This window comes from Pantherophis guttatus, chromosome 3 (genome assembly GCF_059756535.1).
Source record: "Pantherophis guttatus breed Tessera chromosome 3, ASM5975653v1, whole genome shotgun sequence".
In the NCBI taxonomy this organism is placed as follows: domain Eukaryota; kingdom Metazoa; phylum Chordata; class Lepidosauria; order Squamata; family Colubridae; genus Pantherophis; species Pantherophis guttatus.
Genome location: NC_142065.1, coordinates 59,601,407 through 59,614,726, shown reverse-complemented (window position 1 = coordinate 59,614,726; position 13,320 = coordinate 59,601,407). Strand labels below are relative to the sequence as shown.

Sequence of the window (13,320 nt, the reverse complement as noted above, 5' to 3'; positions counted from 1 at the left end):
CTTATATCTGTTTATATCAGTGTATGATCTTTGTTTAGAGCAATGTTTCTCAAACTTGGTAAATTTAAGATCTGTGGATTTCAACACTCAGAATTCCCAACCATATGTTAATATCCACACATCTTGAAGTCGCCAAGTTTCAGAAACACCATTTATAGAAATATAAATGGAAGGAGAAAGGAAGGAAGGATTCATTACATATTTGAATTACATGTTACAATGTTTATAGGTAGTTCTAGGGCAAAAACACTATTTTTCTGCAACTAAGTTTAGTGTTTGGTTTCCTTAGAATGAAAGCATTCGCTAGAGAAATGTTATCTCACATTTACACTGGATGTTCCTAGCACCCTAAGGCAGGAGTGAAATCCAAAATTTTTCTCTATCGGTTCTGTGGGCGTGGCTTGGTGGGTGTGGCAGGGGAAGGATATTGCAAAATCTCCATTCCCACTCCACTCCAGGGGAAGGATATTGCAAAATCTCTATTCCGACCCCACTCTGGGGCCAGCCAGAGGTGGTATTTGTCAGTTCTCCGAACTACTCAAAATTTCTGCTATCAGTTCTCCAGAACCTGTTAGAACCTGCTGGATTTCACCCCTGCCCTAAGGAGTGTTCCTTTCCTAGGGGAAAGTCTAAATCAGAGTACATGATATCATTACTAAAATTTGTGAACGTTGATCAAGCTATTTCATAATTTCTCCAAGATCATCAATATCTCCAACAGGTTTTTCAACATAAATTAAATGGCTGGTGTTTTTTTTAGAGATTTTGTAAACACAGCATTTCAACACCAGCAGATTATTCTGTTAGATGATTTTTGAGGTCTTTTCCAACTCTACAATTCTACATCTTATCAAAGTGTGATAATCAGCTGCATAGTCTATGATAGCTTTAGTACTTACCTCAATCTACCTGCAGTTGGCTTCAGCCCACAAAGACCACAGAAGCTGGAGGGTAGACGGATACTTCCCCCCAAATCTGATCCAAATCCTAAAATGGAACCTCCTCCAGCAATTAGAGCCCCTTCCCCTCCAGAGGAGCCCCCAGGAGTTCTCTTATGATCCAAAGGATTCACAGTCTGCCCAAAAGCTACATTGCTGCAGTCATAGCTGAAAGGTGATAGAAATACATCAGATTGTGGGAACACAATATTTAAAATATAGGAAATCTATCATCTTGTTTCTTCTGAAGATACAGTTTTTAACTCACCTACAAAAATTAAAAAGTATTCCTCTCAGTGGAACTTCTCTTACAGCATCGTGAGTCTCAGGTCCCTAATTCTGATATTCTAAACAATGTTTTACTCTAAAGTAGTCATATATCAAAAAGATTTAGCTGATTTTTCAGATTAACCAGATTATAATATATTTGAAGCAGAAAGCAAGAACCCTAAGCGTATCTGAGTAACTAAGGAGAGAGAAAAGCCCGAAACACCCCCTCCCCATTTCTACCAAAAGACAGCTCTTACCCATTTCTACCAAAAGACTCTCTCTTAAAAGGGAGCATTCCTTCAACATGTTCTGACAGCTGAACATGGCTAAATATAAAGGCTTCTGGGTTCTGGCTGCTTATTCTTTAAATAGATACATAGTAATGATGGGTACATCTCTTAGGATCACTGTGATTCTGGAAATTTTCTTGATCTACTAAGCAAAAGGTAGGAATACGACAGAAATTTTCAGCCTGGGTTTCTTTTTCTTCATCAAGTTTTGAAGAAAAAGAATACAGTACGTATGACAACCGGCCATAGACATTTGGTACTTGAGAGTTCCTTAAAAGCTTTTCTCCACTGGAGTGGGGTGCTTTTCTCCTGTATTCAAGATGAGAGGAGGACACCCTGCCTTGAGAAACACCTGTTCCTACAGGTTCTTGCTGTGCCTCCAAAATGAGTTCAACAGAGTTACCATCAACACCTGATTATATGGACCCCTTTTAGTTAAGACTTAGATCTAGGCCAGGGACTGAGACATCATCCATAAATGCAATCATTACCAATTATTCAAATATAGCAAGCCATGACTAATACAAGCCAAGAAAAATTGTGAACAAATAACAAACAGGTGTATGTTTTTACAATTGCACAATAAGGAGATAAAGTTTATCAATACACAGCAGTGATCAGTAAAAACTATTGGCATGAAAACTTACTTTAATAAAGATTGTGGCACATTGGTGAATACAAATGGATTTGCTCCCTGTTTCTTTAATACCTTGACCAACACACTGTCGTCTTCTTCCAAATCAAGAAAATGAGAAAAGCCACATGTTGTCAAATGGTCCTAAAGGTAAAGGAAATATTAAGGAAACAGGTAGATCAGCTATTTATCTTAACACCTAATAATAACACCTGTCTTTCCTCCTTTCCTCTCCTCCTTTTTCTCTTCTGCTAGGATTTTTAAAAATTTCCACTTTTTAAAAAACAACCACTTGAGGTTTCTGTTTCAGTAAATAAATAAAATATTCAAGGTAGTTTAAGCTTTCAACTAATTAAAGCTGAAGGTTTGGGCTTTCAACTATTTAAAAAGAGTGAAAAAATTGTACCACTTAACAATCAGCAATCAGATGTGGCAATACAATCTGGATGGAGGTTGCAAAAATAGGACTATCGGGCTTGTTTTTCCAGTAGGCCACGGTTTCCCATCCCTTATCAATATAAAAGGGCTATTCCATAAGCAAATACATATCCTAGAAAGGTTTCTAGTGGTCTTCCCTTAAAAGCTGCTTCTTGTCCACCATTTCTAGAAAACCAATGTATCACAGCAATGGAATCACCTTGTATGCAATGTGGTCTTTGATGCTGACAGGTACCCCATACAATAAACCTTTTTCCTTCTGGTTTTTCAGTTGCTGAAGAAATGCCTCACATTCTGGAATAAAATGGCGCACACAATTCACCTCCCTGGTGACCGCTAAAGCCTTTTTAGGAAAACAGTAGACAGACAAGTCAGGGAAAATAATTAGAAGTGGAACAATGTGTTTGCCTCTGTTAATTACTCCCTATTCCTGATCCATGATTCCCAGAAAAAAAAAATCTACCAAGTCTGCTGTTTCACTTTCAGTATCTTCTATTGCTTTACTAAGATCAGTCTTGCCCCCAAACTATTCTTATAGTAAAAGACAAACCACGCATTCCAATCAACATTATTGTAGGGTTTATTAAAAAATGACGCAAGTATTTCCTCTCCACCCTCACAGGAAGATAGAGAAGGAACAAATGCTATGACAACACGATCCCACTAGGTGGTGCAGACTGACCTCCAAACACATTTTAGAAAAAATATCATTTTACTGGTTTTTTTTTTCCCCTAAATTTTTTGGGTTGTTTATATTCTGTAGAAAAAATATTCAATAAGTAATTTTTTAAAAATATTACCTCCAAGACATAAACATATACATGCATGTATGCATACATACATACACACACACACACACATTCATTTTTTAACAGAAGGATTAATGTTCTGGCAAAACTATGCTTTATTAAGAAAATATTGTAAATTATCAAGAGATTAAAGAGGCTATACTTTGAGATATAATACTAAGATAACTTTTATTGTCACTTTTTTCTATGAACAGACGTGCATTTGGCATACATAAAAGAAAATTCTGATGCCCACTTTCAAAAGAAAATAAATATATAACTATACACATATGTGCACTGCACATGCATATAGATATGCAATATGTAATTATGGAAATTATGTACACAAAATAAAAGAAAAACTGGAGCAATATTTGACTAATTCTAGTACAATGTGGGAAAGGGACGCGGTGGCTCAGTGGCTAAGACGCTGAGTTTACCGATCGAAAGGTCGGCAGTTCAGCGGTTCAAATCCCTAGTGCCGCGTAACAGAGTGAGCTCCCATTACTTGTCCCAGATTCTGCCAACACAGCATTTCGAAAGCATGTAAAAATGCAAGTAGAAAAATAGGGACTACCTCAGCGTCTTAGCCACTGAGCCATCGTGTCCCATAACCCTAATCCTAACCCATGCCACCTTGAGTGATCTGCAATTAGGAAGTTTTATAAACTGAATAGGTAGTAAATTGCAAATGAATATGGGAGATTGATCTGTTATATCAACTTTCAGCTTTTCCTTCATTTTCATTATTTCAAATTATTTTGATTAAAAAATAAATAAAGACAGGATAGAAAGACTGAAGGGTAGCTAAATGCTGCTGGGCAGACTTTTCTTTTTCTTTATTTATCTCAGGAGCATCTTCAAATCGTAGACATACAATGCTCAACACTGAGCAGGTAAAATAAGTATAAAATAGGCCAGAAAGAAATAGCCCACATAAAAAGTATGTAAAATAAATAGCATTAAACCTAAATGACATTTGCCAGTATTGGGCAACATAGACAGTGTTTTCTCTCGCCAGCATGAGGTTCTTCCTCTGTCATGTTGAAGTGACGTTTTATGCACTGTAGCCAGTGGTGGGATTCAGCCAGTTCGCACCACTTCGGGAGAACCGGTTGTTAACTTTCTGAGCAGTTTGATGAACTGCTATAAAGGGCCTGGTGGCTCAGCAGACTGATAGCATTGTGATTAACACCAGCTGTCTGCAATTACTGTAAGTTCGAATCTCACCAAGGCTCAAGGTTGACTCAGCCTTCCATCCTTTCTAAGGTAGGTAAATTGAGGACCCAGTTTGTGGGGGCAATAAGCTGACTTTGTATAAATATACAAAAGTATGAAGGCTATTGCTTAACACATTGTAAGCATTGTAAGCCGCCCTGAGTCTCCGGAGAAGGGCGGCATATAAATCAAATTTTAAAAAAACCAAAAACTGCTTGTTGGAAGAAATAATTAGGGCATAGAACCGGTTATTAAATTATTTGAATCCTACCACTGACTGTAGCATATATGAAATGGGCATACTCAGGGGTGAAATTCAGCAGGTTCTGACAGGTTCTGGAGAACCGGTAGCGGAAATTTTGAGTAGTTCGGAGAACTGGTAAATACCACCTCTGGCTGGCCCCAGAATGGGGTGTGAAGGGAGATTTTGCAATATCCTTCCCCCAGGAGTGAGGAGTGAATGGGGATTTTGTAGTCTCCTTCCCCTGGACTGGGGTGGGAATGGGGATTTTGCAGTACCCTTCCCCTGGAGTGGGGTGGGAATGGGGATTTTGCAGTATCCTTCTTACCACGCCCACCAAGCCACACCCACAGAACCAGTAGTAAAAAAAAATTGAATTTTACCGCTGGGCATACTGATGTACTGTATGTAAACAATATTTCTGTATCTATTTTTTTTATTATTTATTTATTTTATTTTATTTTTTTAATTTGATTTATATGCCGCCCTTCTCCGGAGACTCAGGGCGGCTTCCAATGCGTTAAGCAATAGCCTTCATTCTTTTGTATATTTTATACAAAGTCAGCTTATTGCCCCCACAAACTGGGTCCTCATTTCACCTACCTTAGAAAGGATGGAAGGCTGAGTCAACCTTGAGCCTTGGAGAGATTCGAACCAGCAGAAATTGCAGGCAGCTGTGTTAATAACAGGGTGCACTAAACCCCTGTACTATCAAGGCTCTATGTTTTGTGTTTCCAAGTATGTTCACCTTTTCCATGTAGGTGTAGAGGACAACATCTGGAGACAAAGTGTCTTCTTTCAGCTTCTTAACCAGTTCTACCAGAGGTAGAGAAAGGATGTCATCACTTGGTAACCCAGGGTTCTGTAATGAGAGGGCACAGTATAACGCTTCCCATAGATTTGATAGAGCAAGTCTGAGAGGTGGCAGAGAGATTAATTGGCTGTTGTTGGCAAGCCAGCAGCCATAAAAATAACAGGTCAGATCAGGACACTGAAAAACTGAGGAAGCCACTTCACTTTGCAAAAGGATGAGAAGAAAAAAAAGCCCAAGACAGTCCAGTTGTCTTTTGGAAAAGTACATTTGGTACTTTGGGACAACAATGACCTGCATGATTGAGAATCTCTATAGACATCAGGGCTAATTACCTAATTTCACTGATATTGCATTAAAATTATTACAAGGTAGATGCTTATTTTACAGACATGCATTTTCCTGCTTTTATCCCTTTACAGTTACGGTACAGTTACATTGCATGTAATTTTTGTTCCAAGGTTTTCATGGGTCTTGTCTGACCTTTAAAGATCCAGGTTCTGCACCTCTGCTATAGAATGTAGTTGCTGCAAATCATCTGAGACTTTTTTGTGTTCTGCTTGACCCAAACTTTCATTTTGTGTCTACTAAGATGATAAACTGTAAGTTGTGACAGTAGAAAACCACAGATGGATCTCACCCTTAATGTGGATAGCAAAGGTGCCACTTAATTCAATAGCAATCCTTTTGGTTAAAGTTGTATTTAAAAGTAAAGTTTATCCCATGAAAATTTTCAGATGTCCTTCTCACCCTTGTGTAGTCATGAAATAGCCTTCAGTTTTACTTAAAAGAGAGATAGTGACCAAACCCAACCTTAATAACAAGAGCCAAACAACAGGGAAATAGCAGAAATCAGAATTTGGATGTAGTAAATATTCATCTGTAATTATTTACTAAAATTCTATCGTATCCATTAGCCCTATTATTCCAACTCCCTGTAAACTCGTGAAATCTGCAGGAAAAATTATCATATCTAAATACATTTAAATACACACGTACATAAACATTATATATAATAAGTAACTGTAATAAGTCCTTATACAAGTACAAGTAATACAAGTAATAAGTACTTATACTATACAAGAAATAGTTAGGAAACATGTACCTGGCTTTTAAATGTCTGCACTGATTTTTCCATCTCTATCAAGCCATGATCCCTTTGCCTTCTTGTTTCTTCTATTTGTTTTTTAATCTTTTTCTGGCCTAAACATTTCAGTACCAAATAAGCTGCAGTTGAACCACAGGTCAGAACCACGGCAGTATGAAGATAGATTTTATCCTGAGGCCAGGATTGCTCCAACCATTTTTGGAGTGTAGTTGAAGCTTCTTGCAGCATTCTGGAACCAAATCTATGGACAATTTTTGGAGACTCTGAAATGCAGAGGAAAGCTCATAAAAAGTCTATCTTGAGTCCATTACAACAAGATATACAGCCTTGGCTTCTTCAAGTCCTAGCATGTTATAAGAAATGTCCTGTTCATGTTCGATTACAATCTCCCCATCCTTGCAACATGCCAAAGTATTTCAGAAGGATGCAAAACATCTCTCCACTTTGTTGAGGAGATGCCTCTGGACAAAAGGTGTACTTTTATTGCATATGTGTAATTTTGAGTTTACCCTGGAGCTAACACAACCTCTGTGAATAACAATAATTAACAAAAATACCAAGAACAATATGGGTGAACTTTGGTCAGGAAAGCAGAGATGTTCAAAAGTAACCACAAAGAACTTAAAAGTCTTCAGATAGCATGACAGGATAAGAAGTATCAATGTGGATAAATGTAGAGAAAAGAGCTTCAAACTTTATTAGGACAGGGAAACACTAATAGCTGAAAGGAAACAACCAGAAATTTAATCTAAAACTGAAATATATCAACCAACTGCTTATTTGGGGGGGGGGGAGTCAAAAGAGAGACCCCAAAGATAACCTCATCTAACCCTGATATGAAAAGATGGTTACAGCTTTTTGGTAAACAACAATGTTTATGGAGACCATCAGATTTCTGAGATAACATTCTGTGACCACTGAGCAGACCTTGTTTGGCTGCTGGTATCATCCCTTCTAAGAAGATAAAAAATTCTCAAACATGTCATACTAAGGAAGTTGCTTACCTGGATGTTATCAGTCCCTTGCTTTCTGCCCCCTGTTTTCACTGAGTTTGTGAGCTCACCACTTCTTTTGCATTGATCACCTTAAAAGAGCAGAATAGATTGTATGGTTAGGGAGTAGTTAGGGATAAACATGCTCGGGAGTCTTAATTAGGTCAAGAGTTTTGTCACCGTATGTGATAAAAATCGTAAGATGAATTCAACTAAAATCTGAACTTCAAAAACTCACTTCAGATTTGAATTTCTAAATAAGCAATATTACTGAGAGGACACACCTATGCAGGTCAGCATGTTGAGCTTCCAATTCTACAACTTATCCTTTTACAGTATTGATTGGAATTATACATACAATTCTAAACACAGCCACACATAGACCTTCTCATTCTTTGTTAAATAATAACTAGCGTGGGATTTAACTTCTTCAAAAATTTGAATAAAAAAGTAGATAGGCAAGCATGTTTTTTGGGTTTTACTATATATCTAAAGGTCTATTTTGGGGAAGGAAATCCCTGTAATATTTTTTGCTCCTTCAGTTTCATAAATTCATGATATTGAAAAAAAAATAGCAGTTGATCAATAGGGGTTTGGATTACTATTGTTTTAGAAAAGTCAATAAATGAGCCTGGTTTAGCTCAACAGACAGAAGCACTGTAATTTAACACCACGTGTCTGCAATTACTGTAAATTCGAATCTCGCCAGGCTCAAGGTTGACTCAGCCTTCCATCCTTTCTAAGGTAGGTGAAATGAGGACCCAGATTGTGGGGGCAATAAGCTGACTTTGTATAAATATACAAAAAGTATGAAGGCTATTGCTTAACGCACTGTAAGCCGCCCTGAGTCTCTGGAGAAGGGCGGCATATAAATCAAATTTTAAAAAAATTACATGCTGAAGGCTTTTGCCTCCTTATTTCTAGCACATTCCTGTGCATGAAAAAACTAGTATTCCTAATGCTGGGGAAAGTAAGCATTTAGGCTTAATTATATTGAAGCTATGAATATCTTCATCCCGTTGCCAACCTTTTACTTCTTGCTTTTTGTTCAATATCAAAAGCATTGTTCTTCCATATCAGTGATTTCCATAATATGGTCAATAACTGTAAAAGTATAGGTGACCATCTATCCTAATGGTGTTTGATCCCTAAATAATATTTCATAAGAGATGTTCTACATTCCTCCACTGGGGAAAACCTGAATAGCAGTCAGAATAGTAAGTACAGCATAGTGACCATGTAATATAGAAGCACAACATAATTTTTAAATTTTCTCCAATGTTGTGTTCATGAGTTCAGTCCAGAAATCCAGTGGGTTATATGAAATATGTAGTTGTCTATGAATTTTTAATGAATCACAAACTGAGCCGTAACATTTGAAACAAAGGCACAGCTCTTATTTCTGGTCAATGCCTAGAATACCCTAAATCTACAAAAGATTTCCTGATGTAATTTCTGCAACAATAAATCATTTTTTTATTATTATCGGACTTATATGCCACCCTTTCTCCACAAGGACTCAGGACGGCTCACAGCAATAAACAATAAACAACAACAAGTCCAATTAAAATTCAACAATAAAAACTAAAATTCCCATTAAAACCCCATTCAGTCCAGGCCAGCTTGGCGAAACAGCCATGTTTTAAGGTCATGGCGGAAGGAGCGAAGGTCGGGGGCTACCTGGAGCTCCAAGGGGAGCTGATTCCAGAGGCTAGGTGCAGAGAAGGCTAACTCCCTAGGGGCCGTCAGCCGACATTGAGACATTAAGAGCCCTGGTATCGCAGCAGACTAAAGCACTGTTATTAACATCAGCTGCCTGCAATTACTGTAAGTTCGAATCTCACCAGTCTCAAGGTTGATTCAACCTTCCATCCTTTCTAAGGTAAGTAAAATGAGGACCCAGATTGTGGGGGCAATAAGCTGACTTTGTATAAAATATACAAAAGTATGAAGGCTATTGCTTAACGCATTGTAAGACACCCTGAGTCTTCGGAGAAGGGCGGCATATAAATCAAATTTTTAAAAAAATTGTTTGGCCGACGGGACCCCAAGTAGGCCCTCTCTATGTGAGTGCACGGGGCGATGGGGAGCAGTTGCTGGCCGCAGGTGATCCGTCAAATACCTCGGGCCTAAGCTATGGTGATACATTGGTGATACATTCACCAATACATTCATTGGTGATACATTCACCAAACCCGAAAATCCATTGACTATACCCAAAAATAACTGATATCTTCAGATGCTTGTCAATATGATCCAAATATACCACAATTCATGGTTCCATTAACCTATGTCCTTGTAAATATTGAGAATATGGCATTATTCAAATGCTGCAGTGTCAGCCCTACTAGATAGACCAGGCCAGGAAATCAACTCTACAGGGATACTAAAATTGCTTTTACTGAGTCCCAAAGGTGCTTTTTCAAGAGGCAACTGGACTTTCTGGTTTTTCTTTGAAGACATCCAAGAAGCTTCTTTAGCTCTCTTCAGCTTCAGCTTTCAGAGCTGAAGAAGTGTCTTGGATGAGAAGTGAAATGTCTTCAAAGAAAAGTCAGAAAGTCCAGTTGCCTCTTAAAAAAAGCACCTTTGGGACAACCGTGACTTGGATGACTGAGAATTTCCATAGATACTTTTATTGAGATTGGCTATAGTAACAGAATAAGGAACACAGTGGCTCAGTGGTTAAGGTGCTGAGCTTGTCGATCGAAAGGTCAGCAGTTCAGCAGTTCGAATCCCTAGTGAGCTCCCGTTACTTGTCCCAGCTTCTGCCAACCTAGCAGTTCGAAAGCACATAAAAAATGCAAGTAGAAAACTAGAGACCATCTTTGATGGGAAGGTAACAGCGTTCCGTGTGCCTTTGGCGTTTAGTCATGCCAGCCACATGACCACAGTGACATCTTTGGACAGCGCTGGCTCTTCGGCTTTGAAACGGAGATGAGCACCGCCCCTTAGAGTCGGGAACAACTAGCACATATGTGTGAGGGGAACCTTTACCTTTAGAGTAACAGAATCTTGCAAGTCTGATTGTACTGTGTTTCCTCCCCTTATTACTCCAGGGAACTGGAGAGTGTCTATTAGAGTCACTTCTGAATATAATCTCATTACTCCGAACTTAAACAATATTTCGTTCTTTTTGTCTAAGCAAGTGTTATTGCATGTTTTCATCAGGGTCATATTTACTATTCTTAACATGCAAACAAAAGATTCAATTTTGCACTATTCACCTTCTCCAAGAGATTTCTTCTCTCTTCTCCAGAAAGCCAGATTAGCGTAGTGGTTAAGGTATCAGGCTAGAAACTGGCAGACCATGAGTTCTAGCATTCATTAGGAACCCAAAGCCAGATGGGGGACCCTGGACCAGTCACTCTCTCTCAGCCTTAGGAACAAGACAATGCCAAACAACATATGGAATCTTGCCAAGAGAATTGCAGGGATTTGACTCCTGATGACTTCTTGTACCACACTGACTCAAAGACACCAAAACAACAACAACAACAACAACAACAACAACAACAACAATAATAATAATAATAATAATAATAATAATAATAATAATAATAATAATAATAATGTGGTCAGCAAAGAATACACACAAAGGGTCAGGAAACTTCTAAAAAGCAAACTGAATGGCGGTAACACCATCAAGGCTATAAATACTTGGGCCATACCCGTCATCAGATATACTGCTGGGATCGTGAACTGGACACAGGCAGAGCTGGACAGCCTGGATAGGAAAACAAGAAAACTGATGACCATACACTATGCACCCACATAGTGATGTTGACAGGCTATATTTGCCCAGAAAAGCAGGAGGCAGAGGACTTTTGCAAGTGAAGCAGACAGTTGAAGAAGAGAAGCATGCTCTGGCAGATTATGTGAAAGACAGTGTTGAACCAGCTTTGATGGAGGTCAACAAAAGGAAGCTGCTCAAAGTGCAGCAAACCAAGAATCAATATAGGAAAACAGTGATGCAAACTCGGGCTGACAGCTGGTGTAATAAAGCACTGCATGGACAGTTCCTTGAAAAGATCCAAGGAAAAGTAGATAAGGAAAAGACCTGGTTATGGCTGACCAACGGAACATTGAAGAAAGAGACAGAAGGCCTGATACTTGCAGCCCAAGAACAAGCCATCAGAACAAATGTAATCAAAGCCAGAATAGAAAAATCTGCTGATGACCCCAAATGCAGACTCTGCAAAGAAGCGAATGAAACCATTGACCACATACTGAGCTGTTGCAAGACAATAGCTCAGACTGACTACAAACAACGTCACAACACAGTCGCTCAGATGGTTCACTGGAACTTGTGTCATAACTACCATCTGCCTGTAGCAAAGAACTGGTGGGATCATAAGCCTGAAAAAGTGGTCGAAAATGAGCATGCAAAACTGCTGTGGGACTTCTGAATACAGACTGACAAAGTTTTAGAACACAATACCCCGGATATCACAATTGTGGAGAAGAAAAAAGTGTGGATCGTCAACATTGCCATATCTGGTGACAGCAGAATCGACGAGAAACAACTTGAAAAAGTCCCCAGATATCAGGATTTGAGAATAGAACTGCAGAGACTCTGGCATAAACCAGTGCAGGTGGTCCCAATGGTACTCGGCACACTGGGTGCTGTGCCTAAAGACCTAGGCAAACACTTAAAAACAATTGGCACTGACAAGATCACCATTGGTCAGCTGTAGAAGGCCACCTTACTTGGATCTGCTCGCATAATCTGCCGATACATCACACAGTCCTAAACGCTTGGGAAGTGTTCGACTAGTGATTTGTGATACGAAACCCAGCATGGTTATCTCGTTTGCTGTGTATACTGTCATTTTTGTTTTAATCATCATCATCATCATCATCATCATCATCATCATCATCATCATCATCATCATCATCATCATCTCACTCTTCTCCAAATTTGTTCCTTAAATTATCTAAGCCCACTTCAAGAATTTCCAGAATTCCTGGATAGACTTCATTTATAACACTTAAGAAACCTCTGTAATGCGGTTGTAAAAGACCTGCTTTCCCAAATATTTTGTTGTATCTGAGCAAGTGTAAACCCAGATTGTACCATGGTGATTCCTGCCAGATTAAATCTTCTCTGAACAAGAGCAACCTATTTACATATAGTTGAATGCCATAGTTTTCAAAGAAAATATTGGGGCTGTGGCCGTATGTATCTCTATAAAGTCCCAAAGCCTATCAAATTTCCTCTTATTGTCATGGACCCTCATCTTTGAACAGGGCCAAAAACCTTAAGAAATTTAGTGAACTCACCATGACCTAAATACATTCCTACAATAGCTTGGATACTTTGTAGGTTTGCTCTAAAAGATCACCCTTAAATGGGTCTTTCTTTTCAACAATCTTTGAGCGTCTGCAGAGATGATTTCTATGATGGGGTGAATAGTTATCCTTTCTTGCAATGAAGTAGCCTAGTGAAAGGTTCTATTTGTATTTCTATTTATTAGTTTCTCAAACATGTACAAGATAGCAGGTATAAATATAAACATGGATATGAACTAAAGAAATGAATACAAATAAATGGGGATAGTAGGACAGGGACGTTAGGCACGCCGGTGCGCTTAT

The 13,320-nt window shown here is 38.7% G+C and overlaps 1 protein-coding gene and 1 pseudogene across 3 annotated transcripts in view; one reads left to right on the top strand and one right to left on the bottom strand.

Moving 5' to 3' along the window:
- The window catches only part of LOC117664175 (vitamin D3 hydroxylase-associated protein-like), a 38,153-nt gene that overhangs the window by 17,464 nt on the left and 7,369 nt on the right, over positions 1 to 13,320 (bottom strand). For all 3 annotated transcript variants that reach the window (XM_034415005.3, XM_034415004.3, XM_034415006.3), the window contains exons 2-7: positions 7,741 to 7,820; positions 6,734 to 6,999; positions 5,566 to 5,679; positions 2,770 to 2,913; positions 2,146 to 2,276; positions 900 to 1,106 (exon numbers count right to left, since the gene is read on the bottom strand). In XM_034415005.3, the coding sequence (XP_034270896.2) occupies positions 900 to 1,106; positions 2,146 to 2,276; positions 2,770 to 2,913; positions 5,566 to 5,679; positions 6,734 to 6,964 (827 nt within the window). In that variant the 5' untranslated portion in view covers positions 6,965 to 6,999; positions 7,741 to 7,820. The remainder of the gene's footprint in view (positions 1 to 899; positions 1,107 to 2,145; positions 2,277 to 2,769; positions 2,914 to 5,565; positions 5,680 to 6,733; positions 7,000 to 7,740; positions 7,821 to 13,320) is intronic.
- On the top strand, positions 11,490 to 12,479 carry LOC148114609 (uncharacterized; annotated as a pseudogene).